This window comes from Cyprinodon tularosa, unplaced genomic scaffold (assembly GCF_016077235.1).
Source record: "Cyprinodon tularosa strain WSP-4 unplaced genomic scaffold, ASM1607723v1 ctg419, whole genome shotgun sequence".
Classification (NCBI taxonomy): domain Eukaryota; kingdom Metazoa; phylum Chordata; class Actinopteri; order Cyprinodontiformes; family Cyprinodontidae; genus Cyprinodon; species Cyprinodon tularosa.
In genome coordinates, this window is record NW_024039140.1 from 784,759 (window position 1) to 800,192 (window position 15,434).

Sequence of the window (15,434 nt, forward strand, 5' to 3'; positions counted from 1 at the left end):
ATTTTGACTTTACAAGAACATTTGGAACAGTACATATAAACATATAAACATATAAACAGTGTAAACTGTACTCAAATATACTCAAACATACCAGTTTATGTTTATAGAGGTTTGGAGGTCCGAAGTATTCCGTTTGTAGATCATTTTTAGGTCATCATCTCCATCTAGTGGTCAAATTGTGACATCGACATAAAGAGGAAAACTGAGGTGAATCTAATGGCCTCAGTGCATACCTCCACTACTTCCTACAATTCAGGCAGCTCTTTTTGTTCCTGTCTTTTTTTCCTAGATGAACTGATTAATCCAGGCGTACCTGGCCTCTGTAACGATGACCAGACACACCTGGATTAAGCAGTTCATCTAGTAGTTAAAGACAGGAAACAAACGAGCAAGCCTTAAGCTGAGGAAATACTGGAGTAGAGCATAGAGGCCATTTAGAGATGTTCCTTCTATCATTTATAAGCCCATTTAAGAGATTTATCTGTCTTTTAAAGAACTGTGCATATTTAGATTTAAAAAAAGATAAAAACTAACAAGATTAATGTTCAGTTGCTTCAACTTGATGTTCCTCATAACATTTTAAATAAATAACACGTTTTTAAAAAGGAAAATATAAATAAATACACTTTAAACATACTATACTGTATGTTCAGATGTATTCTGTCAATATATAAATTGCATAATATTGGCTTTTTGATTGAGAAATAAGTAAAATATACGAGGAAATATAGTATGGTTCTTTTTACATAATCGCATGTAATCATCTCCTTGAGAAAATGAACACAGAGTTCAATAAACTCATGTTTACATTTTATGGATGAACCTTCAGGATTAATCTGATATAGTACATAAATATAATGACATTATTGAAAGGAAAACATTTTTCAACTTCAGTTTACTGGACAGATTTAGGATGGGAAAAACTTTGATTTTACTAAGATAATCAATAGAAAAATTATTATTTTTTTTTTTTGTGAAGCTTTTTTTTTTTAAGTGCTTTGTTATTCATCCATTGTAATCTGAAAAACTCACACGAAGAGAACAGACCATTAAGGAGAAATTTGTTGATACAATTACTTTGTCTTTGGCGCTCAGACCTCAGCAGGAAACATAACGCTCAATTTTGATAGATATGCATGAACAGGAGCAAAGAATAGGGCTGTTTCCCCCCCAGGCCTGAGCTGATACTAGAGCTTCACTCAGGGTCCTGGAAGATGGAAGTCCAGTTTAGATACCACAGGTTGAAAGAACCTGTCCATGCTGAGCAAGCATGGAGCGGCAGTGGAAAGGAAAAACTCCTCGTTGGGAAGAAACCTCTGGCAGAACCAGGCTGAACATGGAGTGGACAGTGCGGATCGGAGGCCTTTTAAGATGAACTTTGATGCCGATTGGCTTTCGTGGAGGTGTAGTTCAAAGCTGATTGGCTGTGACGCAGGTGGATGTAAGAGAGCAATCAGTTCCTTCAGTTGAACTTCCGCCTAGGCTCCATTTAACAGCATTTTCTGACACACTTGAATGTATAGATGCTACTTAGTGCATAATCATGGATGTGACAATAATAGCAGAGCAAGGAATCGTCTTTAGCCTTTCTTCTTTCAGGACCACTAGGATTTCCACAATAAAAAAAAACAGATTTGCAACATGCCAGAATAATAATTTAATTGTTTGTTTTACATTCCCCAGAATGTTGCCAAATTAGCCAAAAGATATTTTGGCTAATTTGTCCTGACACAGTTCATGTAACTTAGTTGATCTGTGCTGATCTGTCCTCACAAATCTTTCTCGCACTGCTCACAATATTAGAGTGAGATCAGAGGTTTAAGATGGCCATCCCAAAACACTGACTTTGTCACTAATTAAATCTGTATACATACAATCATTGTTCCAATAGGCGGGGGCGGAGCTAGATGGGAGGCCATGTGGCCACCCCTACCATTTTTCCCTTCTAATACAGATGGTGGCAACAGCAATACTCTCAAGTGGAATATTCAAAACATTTTAATTTTTCACACATTAGCAATTACTTGACAATAAAAAAACACTGTTGTTAATTATACACATCAATATACTAATATTAAAGATCATAAGTACAGAATTCATGCTCTTTTCAGAACTAGATTTTGTGTTATATGGGGTAAAGAGAAAAGGATGTGTCTCTGAAAGTCATTTAGGAATCTTCAGGGTAATATAGATAAATAACTATTTTAGTAAAAATTTGTTAAATAATCAATTTATGGAGATATTAGTACCTTGTAAATATCAATTTTATGCCAAAGGATTATTGATAAAAGTAGGTAAGTGGTGACAATGGAAAATATGTTTGACCCAGAACTCAAACCTGAAAAGAATGTATCCACCATACCTATAATTTAGAGAATGGATGTTGAAATATGTGCGTCTATTTGTTAGGAGAGGCTGCAGGAATGTATAGTTACTCTTTATTTAGCGAATATAGATGTTGCAATCGTTAATTTTCCTGTTGGAACGGTATAGATTGACCCTGAGGTTCTGGCGCCTATCCACTTTCAGCCACCCCTCAGTCTACATAGGTTATCGTCTGGCCACCCTTATAAAAACTTTGTGGCTATGCCTCTGCCAATAGGGCTACAGTTGAGCCCAAGCTTTGATGTCTTGTGAGGTTGCTCGGATATTTCAACATGATTTTTCCTAACAATGCTGCATATTCTTTAAAGTTCCCTATATAATACTGCCACCTCCATGCTTTATAGCTAATCATCAAAGCCTCCCCATTACCCTCTGAATGTATGGAGGCAGTTATAGATACAATTCAATATCAGTTTCATCAAACCATTGGAAATGTCTATCATCATTAAGATCATGGTACCACAAGTTCATTAGTGTGAACTGCAAGCTGACTTCCTTATTTCTGAGACTGACACTGGTCTCGTTTCTCTGTGTAATGACACTCTAACCAGCATCAGCCTACATCTTTACAAAGTCTCCTGCTTTTGTTCAGAAGGTGATTTTAACATCTGAAATAAAGAGTCTGTCTCTCTCCTGTAAGGTATAACCAAAACGTTCGCATGCTGTTTATAGCTGCATGAAAAATATTTGACCTTTCATAAAATTTACATTTTTTTCTTTTGAATTGTTGGCTTACTACCTTTCATTTACCCATGATTTCACACTAGGACACTGTGCTTGTGAGGCATTGAAATAATCACACCTGTCTTCATTTAACTCAGAGGCTAGAAATGTAAAGCTGCAGATCAATAAGCTTTTCCACGTTTTATGAAATTTTAGGAGGTCCGAAATTATTCATTTTTCTGGCTTTTCATAAATGGATATGATTTTACTCGTCATATAAGACCTAAATGAGGCAATATTTTGTCTTAGGCAGAAAAAAACAAGATAGGTACAACATGTTGGGGATGGAAAAGCATGAATTGTTTAATTAATTTAATGAAAGTGAGGTCTGCTGCTATTAGGGATCTATTTTTTGCAGTACTCCTCAGCTCTAAATTCATCTTCCTAGAAACACCATATCTGTAAAAGACCGGGCTTTGTACTGAGTAAATACTTCTGGTCTCTTCAAGGCCAGTAATCCCATAAGGAAATGTCCCTGTGAGGCAACAAAAACATGTGTGCTTACACACTTTGGAGCCAAACATTAAGTGCTCAGTGGTGGACTGCTGCAGGCGGGTGTAGGATCTGCACTACTGGCCTACTTTTGGACAGGTCAGCTTTCTGAAAGCATCCAACCACCGTGAAATTCCAATTATTCTGTGGAGGATCCCCACATTCACATCATGGCCTCATATAGATCTTTTCAGATTCATGGATTTTTAGACTCTGCTGAATGAAAAATGTTTAATATGAAGGAAGATTTTAAAAAGGTGATTAGTGAAATTATTCCTTTTTGTTTATGTTTTCTGTGAGATATACAAGGAAATACACATAATGATCGGCATGCTCAAATCTTTTGGTTACCCTGTCTTCATCTCTTGTGAGCTAATTGATAAACAAAATAATGGTAAACTGAATAAATTTAATATTACAATTAAGGGAGAACGTACACATTTTATTATACGATGTGAATCAATGTTCTCTATTAGATTTTAACACATCACAAATTAAATTTGATTTTTTTTAATATTATAATTATTCAAGCAAAAACATTTTTCCATAGAGAACAATCAGAATAATTTCACTCTATTAAATTAAATTACTGTATACCAAAACTAATTACTGAATTATATGCTTAAAATATTAACTAGATCATAAAAACAAAACCATAAAGTTTAAGTAAAAGAAAATGCGTATTAATAATGCTATGTGTTGTCCATAAATTTATAAAGACAAAAAAAACATCCAATGGTTCATATTTCTAATGTTACTTTATTAAGCAAAATACTGAACAGGTGGCGAACGATAAGATTGCGATTAAATAATCAGTTTCCTTTTAATGTCTATTTTTTTCCTAGAAGCGAAGAACAATCATGTCAGAGCTGGTGTGCCTGGAGCCCAGACTGTTTATTGACTGCATTGTGTTTAAGAGGCAGAAACTAATTATTCAATATTCATGTTTGTTTAAACTAAAAGGTTCCAAAGTTCTAATTTCTAAAAGCTTAAAGTTAGAGCTGCTGTAGAGCACCACAGGCGCAATACAGCTTCACGCGCTCCTCTTCCAGCAGCTGCAGCTCCTCTGACTGATCAGGACATTAGAAGCATCTGCCTCGTGGCATGACGCATCCGGGGCGCGCGCTCACACAGCAGTTTCAGCACCGCGGAGCAGCGCAGAGAGGATGAGGATGAAGAGGAGCGCGTGAAGCCTTAGAGCACCTTCACTCTCAGGGAGGTGGATTTAATGGCTTATTACTGTTTTTGATTTTCTCTTTCCTGAGTAAAATAAAAAAGGAGGATGGGAGACCGAAATCTGCGGACGCAAACTCTAGGAGGTCTCGCGACCAAGTCGCGGGTCTCCAAAGAGACCAAGCTCCGGCTGCGCGTGATCTTTCTGGATGACAGCGAGCGCACCTTCGAGGTGGAGGTAAACCCGAAATATATACATGTAGGCTATCCCTTTTCTATGGAAGAAGGCCACTGAAACAATAAAACAAGTCAACAGATTTTTAGATTTTATTTCAGTATAATATAAGAAAAAAGTCAAAATTCTGACCTTAATCTCAGAATTCTGACTTTTCCTAAAATTCTGACCTTAATCTCAGAATTCTGATTTCCCAGAATTCTGACTGTTTTCTTAGAATTCTAACTTAAATCTCAGAATTCTGACCTTAATATCAGAATTTTGACTTTAATCTCAGAGCTCTGACTTTAATCTCAGAATTCTGACTTTAATCTCAGATTCGTTTTTCTCAGAATTCTTACTTTAATCTCAAAATGTTCTCTTTCAAAAAACTGTATAATGGGTAAATAATGAACACCTGCTGTTTCCAGGCCTTAAATAATCTGGAGCTGCCCATTAATTTATGAATTAAAATGGAAAATATTTATTATTATCATGTTGAAGCTATCATTGATCAAGTTAAAGGCGAAACTGTGGCCTACTTGTATTACATTTCCACACACAACATTAGTTTTTACTATGTCTTCTTTAGCTTTTTTTTAAAAACCGGGGAAATGGATTTGGATGCCAGCAAAGTAAAGACCAGATTATTTTTAAAAGTCTAACCAAAATGTTTTCCTAATCCTAAAACCTCAGGGCAGAGCTTAGTGAATACTTCATAATGGAAAACCAGAGAAATCAGCATGTCATAAATCTGTGCTGGAGAAGATGATACCATAAGGGTTCTCTACAAACCCTGTACAGTTTATTTTTGGAGCAAGAATCTGTTTAAACTCAGTATGAGCCAATGTAGAAACTATTTATTGAACAACTAGATAAAGTATGTGTAACAAAAGCTCAACTAATTTGCTGGTTGTTGAATCAAATCGTACAGAGTGTGATTGTCTATTAGATAAACAAAAACTGCACTGATACTTTGTTAATGTAAATCGGAAAACCAGAGTTTCTACAGTAGCCTAATTGAGGCAAATAACAATGACTCTAACCCAGAGCAAAAGCATCTCTGTAGTTGTGGGCTTTTAGCATCCTTGATCAAGCCTGATTGTTGTAGAGCTGCATTTGATTAATTCTTACACTGCTAATAAATAAGGATGCTGTTTTGTTAACCTCTTACACCCTAAGGGGATATAAATAAATTTCTGCCTGACAAAAACACACAAAAGTAAATAACTTATAGCTTCACAGCTATTAGATTTAAGAAGAAACTTTTGGTACCTCTGTAAAGGTAAGATGTCATAGAATGGTTTTCTGGTGTCAGCACCATTGTAGCTTTGACCCTGCCTGAAATATTAGGGACAAAATACAAAATATTTTGCATTTTTTGAACCTCGCCAAAATTTTCTTTGAAATAAACATTGCAAAACACTACCAAAATATTATTTATAGCACAAAAAAGTAGTACAGACTTTTAAATCTAAACGTTGTGTAAAAATATACCAATGTCATGATGGGTTCTCAAATGGAGACCCAAGTATGCAGAACACCACTGACGGACACGAGGATGAAAAGTTTAACAAGTTTATTTGCACAACACACAGAATGTACAGATGACTGGTTCGGGCCTGGGTTCTGGTTTCACCGGAGTCTGCGTGAGAGACAGAGCAGTTATGGACTGAAGACAGGATTTGATTTCCAAAGGAGCTCTGATTGTACCTTGAGGGTTCTTGAGGTTCTCCTTGGGAGAGTCACTGTTGGTTCTGGAGAAGGGTTTATCAGCAGAGTCCGTTTGCTGCTTCAGCGTCTCACGTCTAGCTTGAACAGACCTTGGTTTTGGTTTCCCAGCTCTAGTCCTGAGCTGTTTGGTGGTTCTCAGAGAATCTTCAGGGTTTGGCTCAGAGGGTCGGCTCGGCTGGTTAGCTCTTCTTGAGCTTTCACGGAGGAGACACGAGTTTCCTGGAAACACAGAGACAGTGGTTAAAATCCAACCAGGATTCAGAGTCATAGAGATTTACACAAAGATCTAGGCTTTAGCGCTGACCAACTGGAACAACACTGCGGCGTTGAGGCAAGGTCTGAAGAAAGCTTATATAGTGGATCCTCTGATGATCTAGATGAGCTGCAGCTGTGCAGGAGGCTCCCTCAGAGGATCCACGGCGGACTCTGCTGGAGAAAGATGGGATTTTCTCCAGCTCCCAACAACCAAATTTGGACTCAATCAGATGAATCATATTTATTTTAGAATGGTATTAGTGAGAAATTTCTTAGGCGGAGAGGCCATTTTGGCACATTTATCCATAAATGTCACCAAACTGTGCCAAATGTGTTTTTTACATCAATACTTGGGGTTTGTTAAAATTACGAGGTGATGTAGCAGCTGGACCCACCGGTGGGTCCGTAGGGTTCTAGGGGTTAAAGCCATAGCTGTTCAGCATTACTAATAAAAAATATAATTACATCATAAAAATACTAATTAACACAGTAGAATAATTTTACAAAAAAAAATGTACAGAACCTTCAGTCAACTCATACATGGTGTTGATTATAAATGATGCATCAATAATGGAAAACAGCTAAGAGAGTCAGAATAGTGTACTTTTATTATGTTGTGTAGAGACTGGGAAATTGTAGAGAAGTTAAGAAATATTTGGCTCATGATCTCAAGTGGTTTAAAAGAGAAACCAAAAAAAAGGTCAAACAGACAGAAAGAAAAAATGACAGTGTCAGTCAAAAATCAGCTTCAGGGTAAACTAGGGATGTCTCAATTGGATACTGACATCTGGCAAAATAAGCTAATATTGGATTTTATTGATCAGGACCTAAAATCTCAGATAATGGCATGCAGATAAAAACGCTGTGCTTCTGTCTAAAGTTTATTTAACCAGTTAGTAACCAGGGTTCCTACAGCATAAGGCAAGTTAAATTCAAGACTTTTTAAGACTTTTTAATGCCTCTTGAAATAAAAATTTAAGACCAAATTCACAAGAAACACAAGAAAAACCTGCTTGCGACAACTTAACCCAAAGGTTTATTTTAACATAAACCACTGCACTAATGTTTAAAATTTTGAAAAGCTTCCCATACAGGAAGAAAGCTAAAAACACTCAAATGACAGATATGTTTTAACAATTATTTAACTGAATTCACAAACTTTGTTTTAGCAGGGAACAAAACAAATCAGTTTTAAAGCCCCAACATAACCAGTGCTAAGTCTTTTTTGCAGCTATTTTTCTTTGTATCGTTTTCTTAGTATGTTTGATTTGGTGATAAGCGGAGGCGTTGCAGAGACAAGGGTGGAACTAAACTGTTTCGCATGTGTGACTCCACTGCCTTAATTCCCATCGTTCTGAGCTTGAATGACTTCTTGCATAAAATCCACTGTGCCTCATGTATGTTCCCTGGTTTCAGCCATGGAGAAAACTCTTGGCTGGAGACAATTTTCGTTACATTTACACTGGCTCATATTTTCCTGACAAAAAGTTAATGGCGCATCTCTCAAATGTCCCGGCCGCAACAACGCTTTTATTGGTTCCGATATTGGGAAGGAACCAATAATTTTTTTAACAAAAAAAAAAAAAAAACAGTCAATTTTAAGGTTTTATTAAGATTACAAAAATAAATCGTAATAAAAATAATCCTATTTATGATGTTTTAAAAATTAAGACCTACAAAAGACTGATTTAAGACATTTTAATACCAATTAAGGCCTTAATTTTATTTTGAAGAATTCAATGCCTTTTAAGACTTTTTAAGGACCCACGGGAACCCTGGTAACAATAAAAGGGTTAGTGGCTCTCATATGTATTGTTAATGACTACTGTTCTGTTCCAAGTAACATCACTTGATCAAACTTATTTCTAACATTCCACTCTATAAGATCAGTGTTAAAAGAAGGAATGATTCATGCTGATATCCTCTTGGTTCAGTATCTGTATTGGTTAAATCTCAAAGGTCCAATATCGGTATGGTATCGTAAATGAAAAAGTTGTATCCCTAGAGTGAACCAAGAAAGTCTACAGATAATCAAAAGTAATTTAACTGATACTAGATGTTATTGTGAAGCTAAGCTACTGACATGAAACTCCTGAAGGTTTCCATTGATGAAAATACACAGTGCTCTCTTGGCATGTTTTAGATTGATGAAAGCGAGATTCTCATGTTTTTAGAGCCCACAGACTGTTTATGAGACAATACTGAATTCAAGACACAGAGCACTGTTAAGCATGGTAGCAAAGACATCATGGTATGGGAAAGTTTCTCCTTCGATGGTGTTGAATGTCTTCATCCCTTACCAGGTGGTCATGGATCAGCTTGAATGGATAAAATGCTGCAAGAGGTCATGTTGCCTTTTACGCAAATTAAAAGATTAGAAGGTAGCATGTCTTTAGCAAGACAGAATGATATGGCAGAGGTTTTGTCCCTATGTCTCTTCATTTTTTTGTCGTACGGTCGACTCTATGGACTGTTGCTGCTGTGCAGGCTTTCCCCTGGTTGTCTCTGGTGTAGAGTTAACCCTTGTTTCAGTCCGACATTGTGCGTGCTCTAGATGTTGGAACTGGTTCAGGTGGTAAAAAAAAAACTGGTGGTATTTTTAAACTCTGTTGGAATATGCCTTCTGCACAATTTATAGTGCACACTACTCTGTTTACATCTGATTTTAAATACCCGAAATACCTCCATGCTGCCAAAGTTTTTGGGCCCTTCCTTTCAACAATCTCCTCCTTTTCCGTAACATTATTCAAGTTCTTTGTTGGTTTCTCTCCAGAAGGAACTTCCTATTTTTCCCTCTTTGTTGAGTTGGCTGCTGCAGCCCAAACATATACACGCGTGCCGCTTTGCTACTATTATGCTGTAGGTAAACAAGTTAACCTAACCTGACCTGGCTCTGTTCCTATTGGTTCGACACAGCGCTGTTTAAATAAGATTGGCTACTATCCAAAAATGAAAAAAAAAAAAGTTCTATCCTGGTTGTCTCATATTTAAATTGAGAAAAAGTTATTTTACAATACATATTGTTATCGTTTTATCGCCCATATGGAGTTGAAATGTACTTTACTTATATTTAAAGCTCTAAATGTCCTTGGACAATAAATCTGCAGGAGGATTAACAGAGCATAGAGCTGTGTGAGGGTTTCCTTTGGAACTAAATCCATACTTTTTATGCAGGTGTTTAATATGAACTGTCAGACATCCCTCTTTGGATCTGCTGCACCGGGCTGGAAGATCTTATAGGCTTTTTGATCTAGGTGAACCGGCTGGTACAAAGCAAAGGGACAAACTGATCAATGATGTAGTTTTTGTGGCCTTTGATCTGAAAGGGACTACGAGTGTAAAACAGCCCGCCACACAAAATAATGATTTACAGGAAAGCTATATTTTCAATAATTTTTTTTGTGAAATTGTAAATATCGATAAAAATCTAGACTTTATTTTTGGCTAACATTCCTTTTTCCTAAAGCATTGAGAGGGACAACTAATTACGATCAATTTTTCTTTATGTTCTGTTTTGCCATAAAAATGTGCTACATTTCCTCTCCACTTGTGAGTTTGGATGTAAAAGGTATAACAAAATACTGCAAATTTTCAGCACAACTATACATAAATAACATTAAAAGAAACAACTAAAAGGGATCCTTTTCTATATGTTAGATCCAACAGGTGAGACGGAAGCAGCATCTGTCACAGGTCTTAAAGTTCGAACAAAAGAACAACTTGTAACCGTGTAACTTTCTATCAGCAATACCGCTCCTACAGCATATATTCTGCTGCACTTATAGATGGCTAACCCTACCAAACATATTTCTCTTCTTCTTTGCCCACATGTTAGGATGTTAGCTGCCACTACAGCTCGTTTAGTTTCAAAAGGGGTCACTCTTGCATAGGTTGCAAAAAAAAAACACTAGCAGGCTCTTATTTGCGATTCTGCATGCTTTGTGTGTAAAACAAGCACTAAGTAAACTTTTTTTTTTTTTCTTTGCAAAGGATAAATATTCGTAAGAAAATCCTTTGTGTGGGAGTAAACATACAAGTTCAAGGATGAAGGGGATCAAGTTTACCTCCCCTACTGTCGCTGCCACCTGGTGTTTATTCAGCTTCCATCCAGTCCATAAGATCCAGGTCAGGAGAGGAAGAATAACAGCTTCTGTTTTTTTTTTTTTTTTTAAACAGTGACATCGTCCACAAGGCAGCAAAGAAATGTTAAATCCAGATTCTCTGAGTGTGTATCTGAATGAGAGTTGTGTTTGTAAAGGAGCTCCATTATCCACAGCCAGGACTTCTGTCAGTCTTCCTGTTGCCTCTAGGACATCAGCAGCATTTCAACAATAGGAGGCGAGAGGGAGGAGGGAAGACGGAAAGACACAAGAAAGAGAAGAAGAATGAATGAAATAAAAATAAAATGTGATTAACATAATTTATCTGGTTAAAGAGGAGGGCGATGAGTGCTGTTCTATGCCGACGATGCATTTTTAAAAATTGAAGTGGCGGCAGCCTTTTCCCTTCTGCTTTTTCTAATTTATAATAATTTGAATTTTAAGATTTGTAGGAGTGCAGCTTTAAACCCAAAAAGAGATGCAAAATCATGTATTCATTAATTTTATTATTCCAACAACAGTTCTTACAGAGACTCAGTCATGTACACATTAGACGAGAGGAGAGAGGTTTACTCCTCTGACCCCGATCCTTTAACCTCCAGGGCAATAAGACAATCAATGATCAGACAGAAAAGGAAGCAAAAAGGCAGATTAATGTAAAGAATGAACAAGCTATATTGTATTATTGTGGATTCCTTTATAGATGTCAGTTTGTTATTACTTCAGATACATGTTCTAAACATTTTTAGATGATATGAAGATCGTTTTTTATGTATTCCCTCTTTAAATCATAAACCCTACAATTTATTTTATATGTCAGATCTGATAAAAAATACAAATAAAAAAAATTACCAAACATAAAATGTCAACATTCAAATGTATTAACTTTAATAAGGATTTACTCAGAACAACCAGATCTGTTGACAGAAGAGGTATTAGTTACATCTTATTTTGGCATTTGACCAATTAGATGTGCACTGGAATGATATGTTACCTACTGTAAATTAAGTTGGACAAAAATTAACAAGTCAAGAAAAAAAGGTTAAAAGCTAATTGAAAAGTTAATTTTGCTTTTTAACAGGTTAATAAGCCTAGTTAAGAATTATATTTAGGTTTATTAACTAAAAAATGTAAGTGGCAGTATCAACATTAATGCATCTAAGGTTACGTTGTACCGAAAAAATGTGTTTCTTTCACTCTCAGTGTGTTTTTCATGAACTTCTTATATAAGCACTTTTGTTATTTTTTTTAAATATATATTTCTTGTTATTATATTGAAATTAATTTATTCCATCAAAACATCCATATTTTCTGAATGTTATAAAGGTAACAAGGTCTTGTCCTGGATTTCAGTAACAATATTGGCTTGAAAATTTGATTTTCAAAGTATTTCACTGAGTGCCCTATAAAGGGTTAATGCAGCAGTCATTTTTTCTTAAAATAAGTGCTTTGTTCTTTGATTGACGACAAATGCATTTCATTGGATAATGCATTTCATTGTCCAATGACAATTGGACAATGAAAAAAATACATTTGAAATAAGAAAACGGAATTGCTTTGTCTTATTTCTAATTATCTTATTTTAAGAGTAAAAATACTCATTCTATTGTCAAACTACCTCATTTACCTACTCAAATTAAGGATAAATACACTTAATTTAAGACATTTTTTTTTATTTCTAGATCTTTTTTTCAGCGTAGATTAGTTAAAATGACCCAACCCCCCAAACACCAGACGTCATTTAGACGGTTGCTGGTTGCTCCATCATAGTCCTGATTTAGTCCAGAAATAGTTGTTGAACATTGGGCCGTGTTTGGTCGGTCTGATTTTGTCCCACTTTAGTCCACTAATAGACGTTGAATAATCTCAAAATTACAGCTTTTCACCTTTCACTTTTCAAGGAAATCTAGACGTCGTATGGACGTGTCCTGTTTTTAGCCAATGTTTGCCCTTTGGAAGAACTAGATTTGATTTAGAATCTAAGGCAAGAACTGAGATGATCACAGAAGCTTTCCATCCAATCTGACTGAACAGTACAGTGACTGATGGGAGAAAGACTGGATTTTAAAAGAGGGTTTGGAGAAGAAGCGTCTAAACTTGGGTGATTTAACACAATCTAGAGAAATTTAAAACCTTTAATACATAATTTATTGCATTATGATTTTTTGCAGTGATCTGAGCCACTGACTAAACTAACAGCAGCTATTTTTCCAATATTAACTTGTTTTCTGATATTATCAGAATACCTTACTTTTAACTTTGTTGACATATGGCTCTTTTCTTACTTTCATAAATGCAAAATCTAAACCAATAACGTCTGAACTTTTTAAATTGTACAGTAAACACTATCATAATGAAACAAGGTAGAATATAGAACAAATATTGTAAGAACAAAGAAGGGTTTTAGGGCCCTAATAAAAGAAAGGAAATCTTTAAAGGTTGAATGTTTTTGTAGATGTAAACAGCAAATGTTCTAGACATGATTTTCCAGATTACGCTTCCTCTGCTGTCACTAGCTGCTCTGAGGGTGGTCATTTGTTTCCACTAATCATCACTTTGTCTCCTGATCTCTCTATAATCGGCATCAACAGCTTTGTCCCTCCTCCTCCTTCTCTTCCTCCAAGACAAGTTAATGAGAGTCTTCAGTGACCCACGCTGCTAAGTTAAAAACCAGGGAGCAGCCAGTGAATGCTAAAATAAGCTACCATGTTGGTGAAGAAAGTGAACAATTCACAAACACTCCCTTTGTAATTAGAGAGATGACAGAGGAGAAGAGTCAGATGTGCAAATATAACTAGATAGAACTAGAAAGTTCAGCTTAGCTTTGAACTGTGCGTGTGTTTCTGCTTGGATGTATTTTTATTTTTTTTCCAACTTGGATTGTCATTACACCATCACAAGTACAGAACAGCGAAATTCACTCTCTGCATTTAACCTATCTCCTTGGGGAGCAGTGGGCGGCCATTGTGCGGGGCCGGGGAGCAGTCTGAGGTTAAGGGTCTTGCTCAGGGACCCAGAATGGCAGTCTGTGGGAGTATGTGGGACTTGAACTCAGAGTGTCCGAGACCCAAGCACTATGCTTTAACCAAGTCAATTTAAAAGCAGAGGCAATATTATTTAGAAGATTAAAATATTATTCTGCAAGTAAAAATATATTTTTTAGCTTTTTAATTCACATTTTAGGCTTTACTTATAGACCTGATAGGTTTCTTTGACTTAAACATATAAACAGACTGAGCGTTAATTGGTAATCAATACTGCTGCATTATGTTAATTAGGATAGCAGGTTCTCCTGAATTAGAGTTGCCCTAATATTCTAATTAATAAACATATCGCCAGCACTGAGTGTCCAAAAAGAGGCCATAATTTGAAACACTTCTTAACTCCTCCTCAGCTTTTCTACAAATGAATGATCATATGAAACCCAGATAACATTCTAATATTGAATTATAGGAGGTTAATAATAAATCATGCTGAAACATTTAGCACATTTATATGTCATACATTTATTTGGTATTACATACAATTGTTTTTGTTTTCTTTTAAACAAAATTGCCTAATTTTAAATGTAATTAAACTAGAAATTAATATACGTTATTGCGTCATATATACCTGAGTTACGTGCAGTAACGGGGTGTCGGCAATGGTAACTGCATTATAGTTACAGTAAGAGTAATGATTTTGATTACTCGTTACTAAAAAAAGGTAACTGCGTTACTAATGCCGTTACTTTCAACGCTGTTACTCCCATCACTGCTCTCACATTACTATTCTGGCTTAACTGCCTGTATGATCAGGGGTTGATGTTAAGGATTTTTACCACTTGCCCTTTGGGCAAGTGACTTTCACATTTCATTTGCCCAGAAACAATTTTTACTTGCCCAGTATAATGTTTGATAAACACAGTTCCTAATATTCCTTTTTGTATATATATCAATGAAACATGTTTGTTTTTTTAAAATGTTTTGGTAATTTAGTATTTTTTAAGTTTATAGGTTCCTGGTGTGTATATGCATGCCTCAGATAATGAACTCAAGCTTATATTACAGAGTTAACATGCTTTTCAATCCTTCCTGCACATTATTTTCAAACTAAACTTTGCTTTAAACTGTTGTGTGCTTCGAAAAATATAAATTGTAATGTTAAAAATCTAAAAAAAAAAAAAACAGGTTAAAAACTTCAGATAAATCACAAGACAGAAGTCACAGATGTCACAAATGAATAACTTTTATTTTAGAGCCACGGTATGTTTATACAAGATGATACTATTAATATATCGTGACTTTTCTAGAGAATCATTATACATAGTTATTTTATACAGGGTTTCCACAGTCTTACATCATTTCAGACGTTTTTAA

General features: G+C 35.7%; 1 protein-coding gene across 1 annotated transcript in view; it reads left to right on the forward strand.

Moving 5' to 3' along the window:
• The first annotated feature begins 4,705 nt into the window (after nt 1-4,705).
• The window catches only part of LOC119792414 (FERM domain-containing protein 7), a 38,602-nt gene continuing 27,873 nt past the window's right edge, over nt 4,706-15,434 (forward strand). The window contains exon 1 of the mRNA XM_038299032.1: nt 4,706-5,011. Coding sequence (XP_038154960.1) covers nt 4,883-5,011 — 129 coding nt within the window. The 5' untranslated portion in view covers nt 4,706-4,882. The remainder of the gene's footprint in view (nt 5,012-15,434) is intronic.